This window comes from Hemitrygon akajei, chromosome 17 (assembly GCF_048418815.1).
Source record: "Hemitrygon akajei chromosome 17, sHemAka1.3, whole genome shotgun sequence".
NCBI lineage: Eukaryota > Metazoa > Chordata > Chondrichthyes > Myliobatiformes > Dasyatidae > Hemitrygon > Hemitrygon akajei.
Genome location: NC_133140.1, coordinates 21,545,421 through 21,558,720, shown reverse-complemented (window position 1 = coordinate 21,558,720; position 13,300 = coordinate 21,545,421). Strand labels below are relative to the sequence as shown.

General features: G+C 40.1%; 1 protein-coding gene across 4 annotated transcripts in view; it reads right to left on the bottom strand.

The window, feature by feature from the left end:
• The window catches only part of mbtps1 (membrane-bound transcription factor peptidase, site 1), a 119,715-nt gene that overhangs the window by 44,746 nt on the left and 61,669 nt on the right, over positions 1–13,300 (bottom strand). For all 4 annotated transcript variants that reach the window (XM_073069779.1, XM_073069783.1, XM_073069781.1 and 1 more), the window contains exons 9-10: positions 9,455–9,557; positions 5,046–5,197 (exon numbers count right to left, since the gene is read on the bottom strand). In XM_073069779.1, the coding sequence (XP_072925880.1) occupies positions 5,046–5,197; positions 9,455–9,557 (255 nt within the window). The remainder of the gene's footprint in view (positions 1–5,045; positions 5,198–9,454; positions 9,558–13,300) is intronic.

The window sequence follows — 13,300 nt, the reverse complement described above, 5'->3', positions numbered from 1 at the left end:
AGCTTCAGAAGGAAATTCAGAGAGGCAGAAGGGGCCACGAGAAGGCCTTGGCGGCCAGGATTAAGGAAAACCCAAAGGCGTTCTACAAGTACGTGAAGAGCAGGAGGATAAGACGTAAAAGAATATGACCTATCAAGTTTGATGGTGGCAAAGTGTGTATGAAACAGAAGGAAATAGCAGAGGTACTTAATGAATACTTTGCTACAGTATTCACTACGGAAGAGGAACTTGGTGATTGTAGTGATGACTTGCAGCAAACTGAAAAGCTTGAGCATGCAGATATTAAGAAAGGGGATGTGCTGGATCTCTTGGAAAGCATCAAGTTGGATAATTCACCGGGCCTGGATGAGATATACCCCTAGGTTACTGTGGGAGGTGAGGGAGGAGATTGCTGAGCCTCTGGCGATTATCTTTGCATCATCAATGGGGACGGGAGAGGTTCCAGAGGATTGGAGGGTTGTAAATGTTGTTCCTTTATTCAGGAAAGGGAATAGAGATAGACCAGGAAATTATAGACAAGTGAGTCTTACCTCAGTGGTTGGTAAGTTGATGGAGAAGATCCTGAGAAGCAGGATTTATGAACAGTTGGAGGTATAATATGATTAGGAATAGTCGGTGTGGCTTTGTCAAAGGCAGGTCGTGCCTTACAAGCCTGAATGAATTTTTTGAGGATGTGACTAAACACATTGATGAAGGAAGAGCAGTCGATGTAGTGTATATGGATTTCAGCAAGGCATTTGATAAGGTACCCCTTGCAAGGTTTACTGAAAAGTAAAGAGGCATGGGATCCAAGGGGACATTGCTTTGTGGATCCGGAACTGGCTTGCCCACAGAAGGCAAAGAGTGGTTGTAGATGGGTCATATTCTGCATGGAGGTTGGTCACCAGTGGGATGCCTCAGGGATCTGTTCTGGGACCCTTACTCTTTGTGATGTTTATAAATGACCTGGATGAGGAAGTGGAGGGATGGGTTATTAAGTTTGCTGGTGACACAAAGGTTGGAGGTGTTGTGGATAGTGTGGAGGGCTGTCAGAGGTTACAGCGGGACATTGATAGGATGCAAAACTGACCTGAGAAGTGGCAGATGGAGTTCGACCCAGATAACATATAACATAGAATAGTACAGCACATTACAGGCCCTTCGGCCCACAATGTTGTACCGACCCCTCAAATCCTGCCTCCCATATAACCCCCCACCTTAAATTCCTCCATATAGTAGAAGACTAGTAGTCTCTTAAACTTCACTAGTGTATCTGCTTCCACCACTGACTCAGGCAGTGCATTCCACGCACCAACCACTCTCTGAGTGAAAAACCTTCCTCTAATATCCCCCTTGAACTTCCCACCCCTTACCTTAAAGCCATGTCCTCTTGTACTGAGTAGTGGTGCCCTGGGGAAGAGGCGCTGGCTGTCCACTCTGTCTATTCCTCTTAATATCTTGTACACCTCTATCATGTCTCCTCTATCATGTCTCCTCTCATCTTCCTTCTCTCCAAAGAGTAAAGCCCTAGCTCCCTTAATCTCTGATCATAATCCATACTCTCTAAACCAGGCAGCATCCTGGTAAATCTCCTCTGTACCCTTTCCAATGCTTCCACATCCTTCCTATACTGAGGTGACCAGAACTAAGTGTGAAGTGGTTCATTTTGGTAGGTCAAATATGATAGCAGAATATAGTATTAATGGTAAGACTCTTGGCAGTGTGGAGTATCAGATGGATCTTGGGGTCCGAGTCTATAGGACGCTCAAATCAGCTGCGCAGGTTGACACTGTGGTTAAGAAGGTGTATGGTGTATTGGCCTTCATCAATTGTGGAACTGAATTTAGGAGCCAAGAGGGAATGTTCCAGCTATACAAGACCCTGGTCAGACCCCACTTGGAGTACTGTGCTCAGTTCTGATCGCCTCACTTATGAGAACAGGTTGAGTGAACATGGCCTTTTCTCCTTGGAACAACAGAGTATGAGAGGTGACCTGATAGAGGTGTGTAAGATGATGAGAGACATTGATCGTGTGGATAGTCAGAGGCCTTTTCCCAGGGCTGAAATGGCTGCCACAAGAGGACACAGGTTTAAGGTGCTGGGGAGTACAGAGGAGATGTTAGGGGTAAGTTTCTTACTCAGAGAGTGGCAAGTGCATGGAATGGGCTGCCAGCAACAGTGGGGGAGGCGGATACAATAGGGTCTTGTAGGAGACTTTTGGATAAAAATAGAAAAATAGAGGGCTATGGGTAAGCCTAGTAATTTCTAAGGTAGGGACATGTTCGGCACAACTTTGTGGGCCAAAGGGCCTGTATTGTGCTGTAGGTTTTCTACGTTTCTATGTTTCTATTTGATAATGTCTTGCCACCCCCTTTTTAAAAATGAAAATGTCAATGTCAAGGGAAAATGTATTATATTATATTCTCGACATTTCCTCAAAATCTGCACCAGAAAACTCCTCCTCTAATTCAACATTAAGTCAGGCCACTTGTCCAGAGTTTTTTTTCCCCAAGTTTGCATGCTGCCTGATGGGAAGTGGCAGAAACCCGCATATTTCAGCCGATTAACCGAATGAATTAAGTCATTGCAGATAAGAGCCAAGACACTGTACTAATTGTACCCATTGTAGTGTACAATCTGAGTTTCCATACAGATTTGCATTTAATATTTCTTATCCCTCCCATTTTTTAACAGCTAATCAAGTCACCCATGGGCAAGGTACAGCACCCACTTATCCCTTGATCAGGGTCATATGTAACCACGGAAGCAGGCAGTGAATGGTTGTATGAGCATGGTGTAGATCACAAGTGCTGGTTATGTGACCACTGATGCCAAGCAGATAATCTCTGAAAAGTATTGATAATGGCTGGGGTCACTGTCTTGTAAAGACACTGCCCAATGGCTTTGGCAAACCATTTCTATAGAAAAACTTGTCAAGAACAATCATGGCCATGGATAGAGAAGATGGAAGTCCATGATTTCCCACTTCATATGACATAGAACATACTTACTCTGGTGATTCAGATTATCACAATCAAATCTTCAGAAGGCAAAGATGTCATTTATATTCAGTTTCTGCACTGCAGGTGGCGAATCTCTGGAGTTCTCCATGATGGAGTTATAGAGGACTAGATCATTAAGGATATTTAAATCTTAGAATGATTAGGGATTTGGGGGCTATTGGGAAAATGTACAAAAGAAGATAAGTTTAGGACAGATCAATACGGAGTGGCAGAGCAATCTTAAGGAACTTACTGTCACTCCCGTTTTTTTAATGTACTAAGGCAAAAGGGGAAAACACCTGTAATCACCTTGCAAGCCAAAGTTTTGTCAAACTGAACACCATAATGCATAAAGGCTTCTAGGTCAAACTAACTAAAGATAATTTGAACTAATTTTTTTTTAAATGGAATTTTAGACTAACTTGGTTATTTTATTTACTCAATATGAAGTTTGCAAGAGCCAATCCCAAAACTTCCTCAAAAGTCTTAATAGCTGTTTAAAACTCACTTGGGAGAGTATTCATATACCCCATCTGTCAGTACTTCCCAGAAGCCACCAAGTAATCTTGAGATAAATTTATAGTAGCAGCTGTTTTAAATATTTACAGATAATAATCCTTGTTTGCTCAAAATACAGAAGCATCCTGTATGTAATTTGATAGTGGTTACATCACTCATGGGATGTTTTCCATACAACGGGTAGAAAAGTGTAATCCTACTCCAAACTTGAAAATAATGATAATTCTTGATAGAGCAGACACACAATTTACAGGAGTTTCATTAGTGATGTGCTGGTGAGCTACAGATACTTTTGCAATATTGGCTGTTGTGATAGACTCAAAATAGGGCTTTTTTATTTTTTTTTATGACTTCCTACAACTACAAAAAAAACCGTCAACAAAATGGAGATTTATACAGTGCAAAACAAACGTGTCTAATATATAATTCATAACAATAAGGAAAAAACACCCAAAATAAAATCATATAAAGTTAGTATCCTCCCCACCCTCCAACTACAAAACTCCAGGCCAACCACTTCAATGTGTAAAAGAAAAATTAATAATCGGAGTGTTTGATCCCAGGCTGTAAATACATATAAAAAGAAAATATAATGCTTACTACCAAAATTATAATGTAATTCACATCAAAAAAAACCATAAAAAACTTACAAGAAAAAAAGCTGAAAGTAAGGGATTATAGTACAAAAAAAAGAATAAACTTAATCTAAATAGTGTAATGAAAGTATTCAAGAAAAGGTCCCCACACCTTATGAAACTTTATGTCCGAATTGAGAAGTGAATAATGAATCTTTTCAAGGTCTAAACAGGACGTAATATCACTAAGCCATTGAGCATGAGTGGGTGCGGCAGCATCTCTCCACCTGAGAAGAACTAACCATCTAGCCAAAAGAGAGGCAAAAGATAATGTTCAAAGTTTAGTTGGACTCAAATGCATGTCTGCTTCACTCAAAGTGCCAATAAGAGCAATCAGAGGGTTAGGTTTTAAGTGGCAATTAAGAATATGGGATAAAGATAAAAAACTGCCTGGGAGCATGATTTAAATATTTCTTTATCTGATGCGGTTTGGGATTCAATTATTAAGTCAGTTAACTCAACCTCTTTATGTGCTCGCCACTGCCTTTTGCAGTTTAAGGTTATACATAGGGCTCATATGTCTAAAACTAAATTATCGCGGTTTTATCCTGACATTAGTCCAATTTTTGACAAGTGTAAAGGGGGCAAGGCTTCTCTTATTCATATGTACTGGGCTTGTCCTAGTCTAGAGAAATTCCAGACTAGTTTTTTTTAATCTTTAACCCATATTCTTAATTGCCACTTAAAACCTAACCCTCTGATTGCTCTTTTTGGCACCTTGGGTAAAGTAGACATGCATTTAAGTCCGACTAGAATAGTGCTTCATTAAGGCTTCCATCACTCAGGCTCAGGTGTGGGCCATTGCCATTGGGTGTCAGAATCCTGAAGCCCAAGTAGAACAGTACATTCAAAGAGCAGGAATTTTTTGTGCAATATCCACTTGCTTGCAATCACATCAAGATGTACTCACCTTGCAAGCAGAGTGACTGCACCAGCCACCACTGGCGATGCCACACTAGTGCCCGAAAGCGAACGGCAACCTCCTTGCATACCAGAGCCTCGCACGCTAGAGCCATAGGTCACAATGTCTGGTTTCATTCTGCCATAACCACCAGGAAGCTCCTATAGGAAGAAAAACAAGCATTCATTTGGCAAGAACTCAAATGCAATAACCACAAATGTTAATTTGTGTATAAATTTGGAAGAATATCATACACTAACATTAGCAAATGGTCAATGCTGAGCAGAATGAGTACAAGCAATAATTTTATCTGGTATTCACCACCTTACTAACATAAGCAAAGTATTTTTATTTTACATTTCAAGCACATGCTGTTTAACTATGGGCTGGGCTCTGAAAATACAACATTGAAACAAAAAGGTACTCATTATGGGTTTCCAAACATTAGACCTTCTTTACAAATAGGTTGAACAGTCAATTAAATATACTTGCATCAGATCATTCAGAATTGCAGATACACATGCAACAGAAATCTTCAAATGCCTTACACAAGTCAAAGCTGCATTTGTTTTAGTGCTTTTTAAATCCTCAAGGCTCTTGCGCAGTTCAATTGCAAAATCAGAGCCTTTTATATCCCCCTTTCAAAGTATTTTGCAGCCAATGAAGTTTTTCACGAGTGCATTTACTGTTTTAATGTAGGAAGATACTAGTCTATCTGTGCACAGAAAGCCCCTAATACAACAATGGGATTATTAGAAAACTGTTTATAAATAATGAATTTTCACAACAGAACACCAAGCAAATGTTGCCCTATAAAAAGAATAGCTATGTAGCTAGGTTCTTTAACATTCAGCTGAGAGAATGGACACAGTCTTGTTTGAATAGCTCACTCTAGCAACACAATTGTCAAAGCATAATCCCCTCAGTATATTCCTCTGGAGTGAAAAAACTGGATTTCTATACTCAGATTATTAGTTGGACCTGAACTTATGACCTATCATCTCAGAATGAATTGTACAATTGAGACCAGTAATAGATTAACTGGCAATGAATTATTATACAGATCCTCCAAGGATTATGAGCACCCAACTTGTAAGGGAAAACAGCCCATTTGGGGGGCTACTCTGGGGCTACAGGCATATTCTGCTGTGGAAACTTGCATTACGACTGCATAACCAATTTACAAACTATTCAGATTATGAACACCACAGGAATAGAACACTGCCATAACCTGAGGAGGACCTGAGATATTGTTGTTCCTCGCCGTGCCTTATGGTGCATCAGGCGGCAACCTTGCCATTACTTTAGCATTTATCTGTTTGTTTGTTTTTTAAAAGGGTGAGTTGCTAGCTCAGTGCTCAACCCAGCATGGAAGGAAAGCATGCAAGGAGCTGGCTGGATTCGAACGCAGGACCAATTGCTTTTAAGTCCGGTGTGGATGCCACTACACAACCATCCGGCTAAAGGGGGAGGACCTGTGTCAAAATTGTAGTGAGCCATACACATACACAGAAGATGGGACGTTATGTACAAGATATTGGTGAGGCCTAATTTGGAGTATGTGTGCAGTTTTGGTCACCTACCTTTAGGAAAGATGTAAATAAGATTGAAAAACTGCAGAGAAAATTTACAAGGAATATTGCCATCTCTAGAGAACTTGAATTATAAGGAAAGATTGAATTGGTTAGGGCTGTATTCTTGAGAACGCAGAAGATTAAGAGGAGATTGACAGAAGTATACAAAATTATGAGGGGTATAGATAAGGTAAATAGAAGCAGGCTTTTTCCACTGAGGGTGGGTGGGACTACAGAGGTCATGGGTTAAGGGTGAAAGGTGAGAAACTTAGGGGTACATGAGGGGAACTTCTTCATCGAGAGGGCTGTGAGAGTGTGGTATGAGCTACCAGCACAAGTGGTGCATGCAAGCTCGATTTCAACGTTTAAGAGAAGTTTGGATAGGTACATGGATAGTAGGGGTATGGAGGGCTATGGTCCTGGTGCAGGTCAATAGCAGGAGACAGTTTTAATGGTTTTGGCATGGATGAGATGGGTTGAAGGGCCTGTTTCTGTGTTGTACTTCTCAATGAATCTAAACAGCAAAGTTTTGCGATCACGAATGACGTAATGATCACATAATTAGTATTGTTGGTTGAGGGATAAATGTCAAATAGAAAACATAAAGAACGCCCCTACTCTTATTTAAACAGTCCCTGTATTCTTTATGCATGACAGTAAATAGGAAGCACCGTTAACTTAAAGCTGTATACCTGTGTCTTGAAGTAAAAAGATTACTTATCCTCTATGGCACTGGAGACTGTTTTGGCTTAATAACTCCATGAGCTCCCAGCAGGGTAATCACAGTGGTCCCATTCTCCATCTCCTTATTTCCCTCTATCATTGCATATTATTCTTTCTCTCATGCTCATCAATTTCTTCCCTCTTACCTACACCAAGGACAATTAACTCACCAGCACATTTGTGGGAGGTGGGAAGAGACCAGAACATCTTATAATTCTACACAGGATGTGCAGACACTTGAGTCAGCACCTAAGGTCAAGGTTAAATCTGGGTGTCTAGAGCTATGGGGCAATGACATTAACCAAAGCAACACTGTAGCAAACCCACAGACTGGATGCAGTTTAGATTTCTGAGGGGTCAAAGATTCAGATTACAGGGAAGAGATTGAAGACTGCAAGTAGACATCCTCAGAGCTGAAGATGGTGAGTCTGGAATTCACATAAAAACTATAAAGGCCAAGGTAGTTTTAAGGAGATAGACATATTCCTTGAGACAAAACAAGGACAGTGGAAGAGAGCAGGAATATGCCATTAAGATATTTGATCACTCTTAAGTATGCTGAATAGCAGACTTGCTCTGCTTATGCTCTCTTGTTTTTAAGTAACACTAAATGTATATGTGTGGTTGATGTCAGATAATATGCATACAAGACCACATTTAGTCGTGCACTGAACATGGAGAAACATGAAACAGATAAAACTTTAGAAATGTGAGATTAGTCATACATTGTACAGGTTTAAAACAGCCTCGAGAAGTACAAGATTACTTGCTTTGAAAAGTACAAAGAACTGAAGTTACACACTGCAATGCTCTGAAATGGAGAAGTTTACGGCAAAGTGCACATCAACATTCCAAGATGCTACACACAGATCTGCATAAAAACAGTTTTAACAACACATAAAAGTTCAACACTACCATAGACAAAGCAGCCCAATTGATTGACATACTAACCACCGTCCTATGCAAACATTTACTCCCTCTACCATCAACATTCATCATCACTTATAAAATGCAGCTTGGCACCTTGTCAAAATTTCCTTTAAAGCATTTAAAAGCCCACCAGCTTTGCCATCTTGAGACAATGACACAAGACAATTGGGAACACAACAACACACAAGTTCCGTTAAAAGATCACATGCAATCTTGACTGTTCTTTCATTTACTGGACAGTACAGCACAGGAACTAGCCCTTCTGCCCACATTGTGCCAAACTAATTAAGTTAATGGCACCAAATCCCTTCTACCTGCACAAACTTTTATAGATGTGTGGTAGAGAGTATATTGACTGGTTGCATCAGGAAGGATAGTAATAAGGTTGAAAGAGTGCAAGGAAGGTTTACAAGGATGTTGCCGGGACTTGAGATACTGAGTTATAGAGAAAGGTTGAATAGGTTAGGACTTTATTCCCTGGAGCGTAGAAGAATGAGGGGAGACTTGATAGATGTATATAAAATTATGATGGGTATAGATAGAGTGAATGCAAGCAGGCTTTTTCCACTGAGGCTAGGGGAGAAAAAAAACCAAAGGACGTGGGTTAAGGGTGAAGGGGGAAAAGTTTAAAGGGAACATTAGGGGGGGCTTCTTCACACAGAGTGTTGGGAGTGTGGAATGAGCTGTCAGATGAAGTGGTAAATGCGGGCTCACTTTTAACATTTAAGAAAAACTTGGACAGGTACATGGATGAGAGGTGTATGGAGGGATATGAGCCAGGTGCAGGTCAGTGGGACTAGGCAGAAAAATGGTTTGGCACAGCCAAGAAGGGCCAAAAGACCTGTTTCTGTGCTGTAATGTTCTATGGTTCTATGGTATCCATGGTTATTACAGTATGGTTGAATGACAATTGAACGAACTATAATAAGGTTGTAACTATAATGGTTGTAACATTGGCCTTGGAGGGTACCTTGACAGTAATCAATTACCCATCCAACGAATTCAGAGAGGGTATAAAAGGGACAAATGCCTTGAGGTCCCTGCTGGAAATAGGTCAGTTCTCAGAAAGATACGGAAGGAATGACCACTGCTATACAATACTGCTAAAGTCAAGTACATGTGAGCTTTATGTGTTGGTCTTTCCTGTGGTCAATCTGCAAGTAAGAGATATACAATTCACTGCTAACTTACCCAAGTGGTCATTCCTCTGGAGGAGAATCGAGCCATGTTGTCTTCAAAATCAATCCCACCTACACCAATTACATCCATCTGGTCAGCAGGATTATTGAGAGTACTGGAAGAGATGAAGCAACATTAGAGTCAAAACAATTACGGTTAGAATGAGTTAATAAACTAGGATTATCGTTTAGCTGTGTCAAGTCATAGCAAACATAATAACTTTCATGTTTTTCTAAATTCTGTTTAAATGTCTGGCAACTAATAATGTGTTTTCTGAAGTTTTACCACTGCAAAATAGACAGGTCTAAACATACTAATTTGTGCACAAAGATGCCATAAACATGTTTATGATAATGAACATTCCAGAAGTCTTCATGCAGGTCAAGAGTTTAAAACTCTCAACCTTCTGCAATTACTGCCAATCCAACTTTTTATACTAACATGGAGAGGTAAGCTTTAAGCATATCAGCTAAAAACTAACAACTTCTGACCACACTCAAATGCCAAAGCAAAGTTGAATCCACAGCCTTCAGAATCGAGAAACTATAGTGCAATTTTTTTTTTTCTCATTCATTTACAGAATGTGGGTGTTACCAGCTATGCCAGCATTTATTGCCCATCCTTAGCTGCCTTTGAGAAGGTGGTGATGAGCTGCCTTCTTGAACCACTACAGTCCCTGAGGTGTAGGTACACCCACAGAGCAATAGTCAAACTCATAGGAGAAAGACATGATGTTGTTTTGTGCAATTTTAGTTGATTCTACAAACCCCATTTCCAGAAAAGTTGGGATATTTTCCAAAATGCAATAAAAACAAAAGTCTGTGATATGTTAATTCACGTGAACCTTTATTTAACTGACAAAAGTACAAAGAAAAGATTTTCAATAGTTTTACTGACTAACTTAATTGTATTTAGTAAATATACACAAATTTAGAATTTGATGGCTGCAACACACTCAACAAAAGTTGGGACAGAGGCATGTTTACCATTGTGTTACATCACCTTTCCTTTTAATAACACTTTTTAATCATTTTGGAACTGAGGATACTAATTGTAGTAGATTTGCAATTGGAAATTTTGCCCATTCTTGCTTGATATAAGACTTCAGCTGCTCAACAGTCTGTGGTCTCTGTTGTCTGATCCTCGTCTTCGTGATGCGCCATACATTTTCAATAGGAGATAGATCTGGACTGGCAGCAGGCCAGTCAAGCACACGCACTCTATGTCTACAAAGCCACACTGTTGTAGCCCGTGCAGAATGTGGTCTGGCATTGTCCTGCTGAAATAAGCATGGACGTCCCGGGAATAGACGTCGCCTTGATGGCAACATATGTCTCTCTAAAATCCTAATATACGCCTCAGAGTCAATGGTACCTTCACATACATGCAACTCACCCATGCCATGGGCACTGATGCACCCCCATACCATCACAGATGCTGGCTTTTGCACCTTTCGTTGATAACAATCAGGATGGTCGTTTTCATCTTCAGCACGGAGAACTCAATGCCCGTTTTTTCCGAAAACTAGCTGAAATGTGGACTCTCTGACCACCGCACACTGATCCACAGTCTTTCGGTCCATCTGAGATGAGCTCGGGCCCAGAGAACTCGCCGGCATTTCTGCATAGAGTTGATGTATGGCTTCCTCCTTGCGTAATACAGTTTCAAATTGCATTTCTGGATGCAGCAACGGACTGTGTTAAGTGACAATGGTTTTCCGAAGTACTCCCAAGCCCAGGTGGCTATAATAGTCACAGTAGCATGACGGTTTCTTAGGCAGTGCCGCCAGGGCTCGAAGATCACGCGCGTTCAACAGTGGTTTCCGACCTTGCCCTTTACGCACTGAGATATCTCTGAATTTTTTCACAATATTATGTACTGTAGATGTTGAAAGACCTAAATTCTCTGCAATCTTGCATTGGGAAATGTTCCTTTTGAACTGACTAACAATTCTCTCATGAATTTTGGCAAAAGGGGTGAGCCACGACCCATCCTTGCTTGCAAAGACTGAGCCTTTGATGGATGCTACTTTTATACCCAGTCATGATACCTTACTTGCTACCAATTAGCCTGCTTAATGTGGAGTCTTCCAAACCGGTGTTACTTGAATATGCTGCGCACTTTTCAACCTTATTTTAACTCTGTCCCAACTTTTGTTGAGAGTGTTGCAGCCATCAAATTCTAAATTTGTGCATATTTACAAAATACAATTAAGTTGGTCAGTAAAACTATTGAAAATCTTTTCTTTGTACTTTTGTCAGTCAAATAAAGGTTCATGTGAATTAACATATCTCAGATTTTTGTTTTTACTGCATTTTGGAAAATATCCCAACTTTTCTGGAAATGGGGTTTGTAAGTAAATCAATAAATTTTAAATAATTTAAGACTTGCAATATAGGTTTATTTTTGAGTGGCATCTCCCAATATTTATAAGAAAGGTTCATTCAGATGCAGTCAGTAAAAGGATTAAGGATTCAGGATTCCAGAGAGCAAGATCCATGTAACTGAAACCGCATTCTCTAATAAAGGGAATGGAATGAGCATGGAAACAGTTCAGTGTACTTTCCCAGTAAGGTACTGTTTCCATCCCACAAATAAATATCAAATCAAAGAATTTCTGAAAATAATCCACAAATTACATTTGGACATTTATAATTAACCTGAAGACAAGTCGAATAGCAACTCCTCCCTGAAAAACAAAATTGCTCAGGTTTTAACTATTCTTTAGAAAGAAGCATTTTTAAGTCCAGAAGCATAATCCTGAAAACTACTATTAATGCAATCAATTGATTTAAAAAATTGAGACACTTGAAAAAATAGTTGGGTTGGTGGGGAAAGGAAAAACACATGGGCATAATCGGTGAATAATTAGCAGAGGAAAAATAATTTCAGGTCAGTTGTAGTAGGGGTTTAGAATTCATTTACAATATATACAGGCAAAAACACTCATGTTTTCAAAACTATTTTGATATCTACTTGGGAGACCAAACTGGTGGGATAAGGGAATATTACTGAAAGGCAAGATTATTCAAACCAACACACAATATATTGGAGGAATTCAGGGGGTAAGGCAGCATCTCTGAAAATGAATAAACATTCGACATTTTGGGCTGAGACCCTTTTTCAGTACTAGAAAGGAAGGGGGAAAGACGTCAGAATAAAAGATGACGCAAGGGAAAATAGGATCAGCTATAGGATTGGTGAACTCAGGTAGGTAGTAAAGGTAAAAGGTTGAAGAAGAAATATGATAGGAGAGAAGGGTGGACTATGGGATAAAGGGAAGGAAGAGGTACACCAGGGGGAGGTAATAGGTAGGTGAGGAGAAGAGCTAAGAGGACAGAGGCCAGAGTATGGAATACAAGAAGAGGGAAGAGGGAGGGGAAAAAAATTACTGGAAGGAGAAATTGGCCTTGCATGGTCAATTTGAGATTATTCAAAGTAGTTTTATGCAACTGGCGTGGACAGTGGCTCAACCAACCCTTTCTGCACTGCAGTTCAAGTGTAATAGCTGATCAAACTGGCCTCAGCATTCTGCTTCCTGTTATGGCTCTACTGCCGAATGTATTACAAATGCAAAGTTGATGGTTTAAGTGAGTGAGACTATTTTCATAAAAAATAACTTGCATTCTAGTTACAGCACACAATGAAACTCAGTGCAGTTATTATATTTCAGGCTACATCCACACTACACCAGATAAATCCGTAACCGAAGCTTTTTCTCTTCGTTTTTACACTCTGTCCACACTAAAACGGCGTTTTCATCCCCCGAAACTGGAGCTTTTCATAAACGCTTTCCAGGCTGGATATTTTTGAAAACATTGTTTGGGCAGATCAGTGTGGACGGGGTAACCAGAGACT